The 11,753-nt window shown below is 51.6% G+C and overlaps 1 protein-coding gene across 2 annotated transcripts in view; it reads right to left on the minus strand.

The window, feature by feature from the left end:
- HIP1 (huntingtin interacting protein 1) overlaps positions 1 to 11,753 on the minus strand; it is a 156,005-nt gene that overhangs the window by 18,001 nt on the left and 126,251 nt on the right. For both annotated transcript variants that reach the window (XM_007468793.1, XM_007468794.1), the window contains exons 8-19: positions 10,235 to 10,375; positions 8,443 to 8,500; positions 5,185 to 5,260; positions 4,952 to 5,092; positions 4,642 to 4,739; positions 4,204 to 4,276; positions 3,383 to 3,566; positions 2,771 to 2,859; positions 2,281 to 2,397; positions 1,196 to 1,297; positions 821 to 964; positions 237 to 372 (exon numbers count right to left, since the gene is read on the minus strand). In XM_007468793.1, the coding sequence (XP_007468855.1) occupies positions 237 to 372; positions 821 to 964; positions 1,196 to 1,297; positions 2,281 to 2,397; positions 2,771 to 2,859; positions 3,383 to 3,566; positions 4,204 to 4,276; positions 4,642 to 4,739; positions 4,952 to 5,092; positions 5,185 to 5,260; positions 8,443 to 8,500; positions 10,235 to 10,375 (1,359 nt within the window). The remainder of the gene's footprint in view (positions 1 to 236; positions 373 to 820; positions 965 to 1,195; positions 1,298 to 2,280; positions 2,398 to 2,770; positions 2,860 to 3,382; positions 3,567 to 4,203; positions 4,277 to 4,641; positions 4,740 to 4,951; positions 5,093 to 5,184; positions 5,261 to 8,442; positions 8,501 to 10,234; positions 10,376 to 11,753) is intronic.

Genomic DNA, 11,753 nt, shown 5'->3' on the forward strand with positions numbered 1-11,753 from the left:
GGGTGGGTGGGTGGGGTTAGAAGATACTGCGTAGGCCCTGTGCTGCAGAGCTGCCGACTGAATAGAATTTAGGCGTGGGGCAGTGGTGGTGGGGCCCTGGGCATCCCCAGGTGATCCTGACATGCAGCTGGGCTGGGAACCCCTGAGATCAGGGTCTCACAGGATTCAAGGCCGACGCTGAAGAGCACTGGGCTGTAAGGATCCGGCACCTGCAAACCGGGCAAGGGCAAGGGCACCTGCAGATCCGGCGCAGCTGAAGAGAGCGGGCTCCTCAAACCGCCTCAGGGCCTCCTGCACCACCTGCTCGGCAGCCCTCCTCGACTCTGCCAGAAGCATTTTTCGTTGGTCCTTCGCGAGCCGGCCTACAGATTCCTAGAGATGGTCCAGGGAAGTGAGAGTCGGCCATAGGCCCCCTAATGAGCCTCCATGCAGCATCCACCTGTGACACAGCTGGGATTCCTGGCATCTTAGCTCGAGCTGCTGCTAATGAGGCCGAAGCCAGTTAGCTTGACACAGAGAAAAAGCCTTTAACTTTGTCCACAGGTGTGTGCCACCGAGCACAGGAGGCTACGGGGATGGACCACGGCAGCCCGTCCTCCACCCTTAGGGAGAGAGTGCCAGGTGCATCCCTTCTCATCTGCTCTGTGTGCAGCACAGGGCACGCTGGCATTAGGAGCTATGCCCGCAGAATATTCGCCTTTGCGATCTGGCCAAAGGCCCCAAACCCCTTTCACAGCCCCCCTGCTTCCATGCATACACTGCCGAGGCCCATGACTATGAAATTGGACTTGGTCAGCCCCAGTGGGTGTCCGTTACTTGCCTGTGTGCTAGACAGTTTGATCTGGGTGTATTCCAACTGTTCCCGAAGAGTGGACAGTTCCTCCTCTCGAGAAGCCATGGCATCTACCAGGCCGCCCCGCTCCTTCTCCAGCTCGGCGATCTGGGCGGTCCATTTTGCTTCTGACTGCAGGGCGACCGAGTGGGAAGAGGGAGTTGCTGGGAGAATTAAACTGTCCCCTTTCCAGAGGTCCAAACCCACCACCAGGCCACAAGGAATCTGCCCCTTCCCAAGGACACACTGATCCCAGATGGGACCAAGGTGGGCCATGTGCTCATGGTGATGGATGCCGGGTACCAGCAACACCAAAGCCAGAGATGGAAAAGAATGAGGAAGGGAAAGACAGGTGACACTTACCTGGGCAGAACTTTCCAGGCTGCCTTGGACACTCTGGAGTTCCTGTTTGCTGGTGGCAAGTTCTTGCTTCAAACTCTCTAGCACTTCTGTCTGTTCTTGAGTCTGAAAGAGAAGAAATACAGGAGCGCTCCCACCTGGGTGGTGGTTTCACGGGATAAACACATATAAAAATTCCCAAGCTATACTTGTGAGATTTGTATACTCTTTTATATAGAAGCAAGTTTTACCCTGACAAAAAGCAGGGGGAAGGTGAGAGCTCAGAATGTACCAAAAAATTTTTTTCCAGCTTCAGGAAATGTCAAGGGCGGGGGTAGGGTGGGGAGTTTTAGGGACATTTCCCAAATGTCATGCTTGAGCCCATAACACTAATTAAAGCAGAATGAGATCTTTAATTCAGGCATCCCAACACCCAGTAGGTATAATGCTGACTCACCCCATCTCACCGTCTTGAAACAATTTCCCTTCTTTGATTTCTAAGTGGTGTTTTTCAAAGAGCGGGTTGTGACCCATGAGTAAGAATTCACAGCTAACATTTTTAAAAGAATGCAGTAAACAGAGCTTCCCCCGCAAAAAAAATCCACATGCATTCACATAATAAGGATAAGTATTGCTCTGTGAAACTTTGATTTCCATTAGATGTATTTTTTTCACTTTGGGTCACAGGAAAGCGTGAAAGCCACTACTCTAAGTGTAAGGCATTCCATTTTATCCACCAGGACATCTCTTTACTCCAATCGGACCTGCCGCCAACCCCATCCCAACTCATGGGAGTTCTGGCTGTGGGTCTTTATAAATGCCACTCCTCTCTGACATCCACCTGCTTCCACTTCAAAACCTCCTCGAGACTCGTCCTAGCTGATGAGCCCCACTCAACTTCAGACCCTTCATCACGCCATGCCTCTAACCCCTTACACATGGGTAACCACGTCCTGTCCTGTACGGTCCCTTGTCACCCTCCCACAGGGCTCTACCTGCTCGTGAAGCAGACGAGGTCTTTCAATCTGTGCAGTGCTCAAGGCCCACCTCCATCTCGGACAGACACCCTCCCCGCCCCCCCCACCCCAATTCCCACGACTTCTACTCACCTTCCGCTGGGCCTGGTCGCTTATGCGCTGGAAAGAATCCTCTAGCTCTTTTTTCTCTCGTTCCAAATCCACTTGGGCTTGTCTGGCCACGGACACCTGTTTGGTCACCTCTGCATTCTGTAAGAGAAGCACAGTGTCTCGAACTAGCGTATCTCCAGCACAAAGGCCATCTTCCTCCCGGAACAAATGATGGCATTCAGACCGTGAGTGTCCTAGAGTCGGACACAGACATCACTTTCCCACCTAGAAGGAAGCTGTCACCTTCAGATGCTCAACTCTCAACTATTTGCCAAAATGATAAAGATGGGGGATAATGCTAATGCTAGTGGGGCTGGCACCTAAGGTGGAGCTCGAGATACAGGAGGCCAGGGAGCTGCGGTTTCCAAGAAACGGCGGGGGCGCCAGCCCTGGAGAAGCCACGTCGCGTAAGTCACCCTCTCCCCCGTGCAGCGGGGCCTGCGCGTGCCGATGGGGGCGGTGAGGGTCCTACCTTCCGCAGCAGGTCGGCGTGGTTCTGCACCAGCTCGCTGTATTTCTCCTTTAGCTTGCTATAGCGCTGCTCGTTGGCTTGGGCTTTCCCTGTATCGTCAAGGACCAAGGTGAGGGGTCCGCACTGGTGGGGACCCTCTGCCCTCCTTCCAATAAGCCAGAACCCCTAGAAGATCATCCCTCCTTTTCACAAGCATATATACCTCCTTCTCCCTCGAAAACCCTACTGAAATAAAGTCCCCTGGGAAGTCTTCTTTAATGAAGAATTCACCTAATTCAAATCCCTCCACTGATGCATGCCTTGAGCATTTCATGCTCGGCATTTACTTTATCAGGGTTTCTGGCTTTTACGCCACGAATTTTCTTAGGCTCCCTCTCCTTCGTCATCCTCTGTAGCCCCGTCTCCGTGTTCGCAGCAGGGCCTCAAGTGGGGCTCTCAGCCTGCCCGACACCGATCTGCCCTTCTGACTGGTGGCACTGGCATTCATGACGGCCTCCCGGACAGACTCGAGGCCGGGTCTCTGGCGCCTGGCTTCAGCCTCCATCCGGGGTCTCACTGGGCTCCGCCCTCCCCGGCCCCACCCTCACGCCCAGCCCGGTGCCAGCCGCTCACTCTCGATCTCCGTCAGGCTCCGCTGAGCCTTCTCCGTGTCCTCTCGCTTCCTCTTGAGCTCGTCCAGCTCGGCCCGTTGGAACTCGCTGTCGTCGGCCGCCTGCTGCCGCAGGTGCCGCTGCTCGGCCAGCTCGGCCTCCAGCTCGCTGATGTGGCCCTTCAGCTGCAGCATGGCTCGATGGCTCTGCGGGAGGGCCCGGGGATGAGCGCTGGGCGGGCCGAGCGGGGCCGACCTGCCACGTCTCCAGCGCCGACCACATCAACACCTGGGTCTTCCTAAGAGGCCCACTCCCAAGGCCTCACGAGAGTGGAGGCTTCTGGTCACTACAAGCCACCCCCCCCCCAGCAACAACAGGGGGGGACGGCAGGGGATCTGGTCACTACAAGCCACCCCCCCCCCAGCAACAACAGGGGGTGACGGCAGGGGAGTTCTGGTCCTGTGAGAGGGGCCTGGGAGCCGTGATGGACCAGCTGGAATGAAGAAGGAGAGGACGTTTTCCGGTCCCAGGGGTAAAGCCTCAGCACCAGACACTGCAAAGTGCCAGCAGAGCTACAAGTCAAACCTTCTCATCGCCAAGTGAGAAGAGTAGGTCTCTCACCGCACAGCGTCACAGCCAGCTGCTGGTGATCACAATTATCTCCCACTATCACAGGGCCCCTGGAGCGTGGCTTAAATGCTGCTCTCAAGGGTTAAGTGCACTGGAAATGCATAACGACCTGGTCAAGATGTTGCCCAGCAAGGGTGGAGGTGAAGCAAATTTGATATTAAAAGCTGTCATGTTCTGGTGAAGCCCAGACGCAGATCAGAGCCCAATTCATACCTCAGTCTTCATGTTTTCCAGCTGTGCTTTCAGCCCACTGATCTCTCCGTACAGTTGATCAATTAAGTGATCCCTGGGAACAGAAGGACAGCAAGTTTGCTTCCACTGTGCTTCTATCCCTTGCCTTTTAAATGCGAGCTAGGAGACCCAGGGAGGAGGTTAAAAGTCGATGTTAATTTGGGAACAGTTCTTTGAAATCCTGTAAGTTATACGCTAAGACTGTCAGTGTTTCCAGATACTAATCTACCACCCACAGGTCCATGGGTATTTCAGCCTCATTCGATTTTCCTCTGGGATTTTAAAGGGGCCAGTATTTGAAGGTCAAGACATTTACTGAAGAAGCCCAAGAAGTCCTCTTTGGTTGGGTGTGTGGCAAGTGAGATCATGGCTTAACTTAGCTTTTGTACCATGTGCTTTAACTCCACAGCCCGGACTCACTTCTCGTCCTTGTTCACGCCATTCTGACTGTTGAAATTGAAGGGATCACTGCTGGAGGAGCTGCCAAAGATGTCATCGAACTTGCTGTCGTATGAATTCTGCGGTGACCAGAAAGGAGTAAGGACAAGGTTAGAGACCCAGAGAGGTCAGCGTGGGTCTCATGAGTGACACGTGGGAACGGATGCTTTCTTAATCTGGTTCAGGTCCACTTACGGAGCTTGGGTTAGAAGGTGGCTGAACTTGTCCCAGGTCCTCCCGCCCTCCCCGGGGGCAACGGGAAGGCCTGAGCTTCCTCCTAAGTGGTCCTCACCTGCTGGGAGGCATCCATGTCCATGAGGTCATCCTTCTCTAAGACTGGCTCGCTGTCGGGGGATGAGGCCTCGGCTGGGATCACCACCACAGGGCTGATGTGCTCTGACAGGGCGGAGGCTCGTAGGAAGTTGGGTGGGTTCTGAAAAAGGAAGACGCATCCTCAAACTCTGCCCACCTGCCAGCCTCTAAGACAGCCTCCAGGACTCAGCAGCTCCCTGGGTGTGGCCTTACCTCTGGCAGCTGAGGGATCTGAATCAGCCGCTTGAAGTACTGAAGGTTGCTGGAGCGATAGAAGAGATCTTTCAACCTAAGGGTGGAGAAAGGCCTGAGGGCTGCTGGGGGCCTTCGCCAGCCCCGAGGAGGGGACGCCCTGCTTTCCTACTGCCTGCCCAGCCGCCGGGCACGGGCTGCCAAGGAGATGGGCTCCATGGTGCTAGGATGCAATTATGATGCTGCAGGGAGAGATTATTTATAGCCAGTCCTCACTGATTGGGGGAAGAGTAATTCAAACCACAAAATCCTTTGGAAGAGTAGACAGTCCAAAAACTAATTTCTGCATCACCGTAGAATATATGCTGTTGTTTGGCAGATGTATCTTCCCAGCAATGTTTGGCTTAGAGTAATATTAAAATAAATTTCTGAGGATAAACCAACTAATGATACGAAGAGGGAAGGGAACTTAATTACTAAGGTAGATCTCTTTTTAATGAATTCACCTTATTTGAGCGCTATTTGTTATCTCCTCAACTAGACTATAAGCTTCTAGAAGGCGGAGACTGGGCCCTGCTGAGCTAGGTTTAAAATAGTACTGGGCCAGCCATAAAAAGGAACGAAATTGGGTCATTAATAGAGACGTGGATGGACCCAGAGAGTGTCATACAGAGCGAAGTGAGTCAGAAAGAGAAAAGCAAATCTCGTATATTAACGCATACATGTGGAATCTAGAAAAATGGTATAGATGATCTTATTTGCAAAGCAGAAATAGAGACATAGACGTAGAGGACAAATGTATGGATACCAAGGGGGAAAGGGGTGGGGAGGGAGGAATTGGGAGACTGGGATCGACACATATACATTATTGATACTATGTATAAAATAGACAATTGATGGGAACATACTGTATGGCACAGGGAACTCTACCTAATGCATTGTGGTAAAATGGGAGGGAAGTCCAAAGGGAGGGGATATCTGTATGTGTATGGCTGATTCATTTTGTAGTGCAGTGGAGGCTAACTTAACATTGTGAAGCAACCATACGCCAATAAAAATTAATTAAAAAATAAAAATAAAGTAGTACCAGGCATGGAGGAATTACTCAGCAATATTGGTTGAAGAAAAACCATTTATACTGTGTCCTAATCCTGGATGAATATGGGAATAAAGAAACCCCAATTTTTTCTCTTCCTCAAGTCTCCATTTTGAATCTAAACACTGAAGGCCAACAAAACTGAGGGCACCAGACATATTTTCTGAGATATAATAAAAGAGGGTCAGGGATCTCAGCACCCTCTCTCTGCAGCACAGAATTTTCTCCAGCTCAGCCCAATAAACGAAACTCCTGGGGTCTCACGATAACCCTTCAGACTCCAAGGTTAGGACTGTCCCTGTGACATCACTGTTGCTTTCTCCGAATTCGGAGACATTGAGGCCTCAGCCGCCGTGTCTGTGGAAGAGAAGGTGAGGCGGCACTCATGGGAAATGCTTTTATAAGCTCAGAAAAATGAAAGGAAACAGAATCACCTGACCACACGTTCCCGCTTTCTGGGCTGGAGCCAACAGTAATAGGCTCTGCTGCTTTCCTAAGCTACTGGAATTTAACATTCCAGGAAATCAGCCCCAGGGCCTGTCTCCTAGCATTTAATAAGTCATTTATTATAGAATAAACATACGAGGCTTTTCAGACGGAACAAGGAAACCGGGAGGATAGCACAATCCCGAACTTGCCCTCTCTGATTGCTGCTCAGGAACCAGCAAAAGAAGCCTAAGCTTGGGATCCGGGGGGTGGGGGTGGGGGGGCGATGCTTTTCCTGCAGTCAAGGGTGAAGAAATTAACAAGGAAAAGATCATGCTCATGCTTTTCCCGCCCACCCCCCCCCCCCCACCCCGCGCTCCGCCCCATCCTCCTGTCTCTCCCTCCATTCCGGCCCTTCTTGGGGCATGCTTAATTGAAAGCTGGGCTGGACTTCTCATCTTGTCACCAATTTTTTCCCCCAAATGCACCAGAATAATTTGCCCTTTTGTCAGACAAGCTCTTCCTCTTCTAGACTAGCTGATTAGCTTATTAATTCATTCAAACATGATTGAACGCTATAGGCTTAATTGACTGCTGTGAATCAGGTGCTAGAGGTACAATAATGGGCAAGACAGTCAAACAAAAATAAAGTCATGCTAAGAACCAGGAAGGAAGTAAACAGCGTGCTGTGATGGAGAATATGAGGGTGGGGTTGGAGGAGCAGAAGGTAGGCAAGAAGACCCCAAATGAGGGGCCAGAGACTGCCTTTGTGTGGAGGTGACTGAAGATGACCTGGATGGAGCTGGCCAGGCTGGGAGGAGACCATCCTAAGGACAGGGGACAGCACGTGCTAAGCCTCTGAACGCAGGCTATGTTCCGGGAACTGGAAGAGGACCTTACGTGGCTGAAACACTTGGAGAACTGGAGACAAGGTCACAGATGGCAGGCAGGGGCCAGATCATGTAGGGGCCTTGCAGACCACAGAGAGGAGCTTTGAATTGATTCTCAGTGTAATCAGAAGCCATTGAAAGGTTGTAAGCAGGGGATTTATGTTTTTACAAGGTCGTTCTAACTGCTGGGTGGGGATAGGATTGCAGAGGGCTGGAGCTGAAATCCAGAGCATCCCGTCCATGTCGGAGGGTCCTGGTAGACAGCAATGGAAGTGGAAGAGATGGGAGATATGACCAGAGACAAGATCACTTTGTCAATTATCATCTGAACTTGCTAATAGATTGGACACGGGCAATGAGGAAAGTGGTGAGTTCCGGATCTCTGTCCTAAGTGGATGGTGGGCAGCATTTATTGAGATAGAAGGGAAAGAAAAACGTTTTTGAAGAAAACCTAGAGTTTAGTTTGAGATGTAAGTTTGGTATAGTGATGTCAAATAGACCACTGGGGACGTGAACCTGGAATCCAGAGGTAAGGTTGGGCTGGAGTTATATCTTTGGGAGTTGTCAGCATGTATATGGTATAAAACCGTGAGAACTTAGGGAGAAGTGGAAGAGGATGAAGCCCTGGGAATAAAGCAGGATGACTGAATGAATGAAACTGTCTTTCTCTATGAGATTTATTAGAGAACTGACAGCTTCCCCAGCCATTGGTAGGTTTGCTGCCGTCTTCTTTTCCTTCGCTTTTTAAAGCATTAAAGCAGATACCCTCACCCCTCGATGATTTAAAAGCAAGTGCTTCCTGCATGGATTAATTGACTTTATAGCACTTTTAGATTCGCCTTCCTTTCTCTCACTTAAGCCGCTTACTTTGTGAACTGCTCCATGAAGCGGTCCCGGTGGCCTTGCAGGGTGTCGGCTGGAAGACCTGGAAGAAATTGGAAAAGACTAAGAGGGAACAGGAGGACCAGAGGGCAGGCAAGACACAGCGGGAAGGGACCATCCCTCCTGGGGCTGGGGGCCAGCCCTGCAGGAAGGCATTCTTGACCTAGAGTTGCCCTGGGACTGGTAACCAAGAGGGCCCAGTGGGGCCAGCAGGGACTCTAGGGCTACTTATCAGTCAGATCTTTCCTTCTGTTTGCTCCTGGACTGCAAGCCACTCTCGACAGAGCAGGATGGAAGTTACGTCGCTGACTACAGCAGCGGTGACCTGACCCAAGCAGCAGGGTGGACCACGGCAGGCCCCAGAGGGGGGCTCTCAACGGGGGGTTGTGTGCACTGGGCACACTGGGTGAGGCCCAGCACAGACATGAATCTGGGAGAGATCCAGAGAGCCTGCCAGAGACAGGCAAAGACCAAAGGACTGAGACCCTTGGGTTCAGGGGTATATGGGAACTCTCTGAACTCTCTGCAACTTTTCTGTAGATCTAAATCTATTCTAAAAGAAAACATTTATTTTCAGAAAAGCATATACTGTATGGTGCGTCCCTTTTTCCCTGACCACACAGTTCTCGAAGGTCTTGTGTATTGCTCTGCCTTTAAAGAAGGCCTTTAAACCCAAATAATTACCTGTCTCTTATCACAACTCACCACTTTATAGAAGGAAGTGGGGATGTCCTAGTGCACAACTGGCTCTGTAGTATCTTAGGAACAAGTTTGTCTGTATTCAGAGCTTCTATGCGACTGCCTGCCTTCTTTTCTTGGGATTTAGTCTACCCTCTCTGCTTCCTTCAGACATGCCCCCCTGCTCCAAAACCCTTCTAACCCTTGAACAGGGAATTCCAACCTCCCTCCCATGAAACCCTCCTAGATTAATGACAGTGATGCTGCTTTCCTTGTTCTGGTCTAAATAACCAGACTACTCCTTGTCAGTGACCTGTTCCAGAGTACCCCTTGTCCTAGACTTCCGCAATAAAACCTTGCTAATATCCATTTGAGTCTTGATTTTTCTCGGTCTTCCATCATCCATGCACTCTGAACGTGTATACCCTTCACGATGGCCACCTCACAGTGTGACCGAGGGACCAGCCACCTCACAGTGTGACCGAGGGACCAGCCACATCAGATTCATCTGGGATATGGTTTAACAATGCAGACCCTGAGGAAGCAGCACCCAGACCCATCGTTTTAAATAAGAAGCACATAGACGGATAAGAATGTCCACAAGACCAGTAGTTTCCAAAATACATTCCGTGAAACTATCCCAAGGATCTGTGGCTAGGGGAGGTATGGCCTTCCATTGATTTGAGCAGCCCTGTTTTATATTTTACATTTCTCCACAAAAACCCATTTGTACAAAGAGACTGCGTTGATGAACTCTTTGGAAACTGCTGCCTTTGCTCCTGTGGGTCTAGGCCGGGTCTGTTCTCATCTGTGTGGTCTGGAGCGTACGTGACACATATGGATGTTGGCGTGGTAAAGCTGGAGGTGGAGGGTGAGGACCGTCCTGAGTCACGGCTCTGGCAGGCCAGGTGCTTCCCTGAGCACAGCAAGGCTTGGCCCTGCTCTTCTATTCTCAAGACAGCCCGGAGCTCCAGGGCCTTCTGGGTCAGGAGCAGAAAGCCATGGGCACTGCGGGGAGCTGTTTCCCTCCAGGGACAGCCTCAGGCTGTGAACCTCCTTCCGGCCAGAAGTTTCCAGAGATCAAGCCCCGTATACTCACAGGAGTGGAGTTTGAAGAGAAGTTTGACAGTGTAATCATAGAGGTGGCTGCAGTCCAAGATGACCTGGATCAGCGGGGCTAGGCGGCACTGCCCGGCTGTTGTCACTGACACGGAACGGGACATGTCCAGGGAGTTGAACACTAGGGGACAGAAAGGGGAGAGGCAGCAGAGCTAGGAAATTAGAGGCGACCTTCTCAGACGGGAGAAGGCAGGAGTCTAACACACGAGGACCTATTCTGTGCAATCATGATCTCATGTAATGCATTTAACCCTTTCAACACTCCTGTGGGGTAGCTAAGAGTATCCCCATCATACAGGGGAGCAAGTAACTTGAAGGTGGTCACAAAGCCAAGAAGCGGTTTTGCTGAGAGATGGTGAGTTAAAAGCCAGAGCCCCTGTGGCCAGCGACGGCTAGACCAGGAGCCTGTGGCCCTGGCAGCCAAGATGCTCTGTGTGTCACAAACAGGTGAAATGAGCTTGCTCTACTCTGTGCACAGCCCGGCGGGAGGGATTTACTGGGGGAGCATCCCGAATGCCTCCTTCCGGTCTGAGGAGCTTCATGCTTCCTCCCCCACCTCCCTCCCATATGGGCAGGAAGAACACATCCCCTTTTAAGGTTTCTGATTTAATGGGGAGGTGGGCTCTTGTTCAAGGGAAGCCCTCCGTTTTATGGGGAATCAGTGTTTCAGGATCGAAAGGGGCTTTTGACAGCCAATCCAGCCCTCTGTCTCAGGCATGAACTTGGTCTCACGGTGATCTTGACCCTGAGAAGCACCCAATCTGGTGGTGCAATAGAAAACATGTGGGGAAACTATCAAACATTGATCAGAACATGAAGAAGGTAATAATTCAGCCTTGGCTTCCTACTGGCTTGTCACAGGGTTCTTGGAACACCACAAGGGGGGAAATGCAGGAACCCTGGAGGACAATTGGAGGAGAGGCTGCAAGGAGCCAGAAAGAGGACGAACCATCAGGATCAAGGCTGACGGAGGTCCTTGGCGGAGCCGGTCAACGCGAGTACTGCCCTCCACTCTCCCGGGCTCCAGAGAGCAAGCTGCTCCCACAGACCCCTCCACGTTAACCCCCTGCCCCTTGCCCCTCGCTCCTAAACCAAGGAGCTAGATGCCTGGCCGTGGACCCTGAGTGCACACCACTGGCCAGGGCTGATTTCCTCCCTGCAGAGGCTGCCCACCGCCTCCGGAGACCCTGCACGTGGCAGGCACCAAAAGACTTTCCCTGCAGTCCCTCAGTGAGTGGGACTGCCCCGGAGGAAAGCCCAGAGCCACTGTGTTCGGCCTTCCCTGGCTGTACTAGTCCCTGTTAACAGGCTTAGTCTGGCAAGTGAAAGAAAAAAAACAAACAAACCCAAACGGTTCTAATTAAAAGGCAGCTTTTCTTCTTGACACAAATTAAAAGCAGCTGTCACTGCGAGGCGGCCATCCCCAAATCTCCTGGCTTCCTTAGGCTCCACGCTGGCAAGGAACTCCAGGCCGCTCCATCTCCCGGCCTGCCTGCCGC

The sequence above is a fragment of the Lipotes vexillifer genome, unplaced genomic scaffold (assembly GCF_000442215.2).
Source record: "Lipotes vexillifer unplaced genomic scaffold, Lipotes_vexillifer_v1.1 scaffold12, whole genome shotgun sequence".
NCBI lineage: Eukaryota > Metazoa > Chordata > Mammalia > Artiodactyla > Lipotidae > Lipotes > Lipotes vexillifer.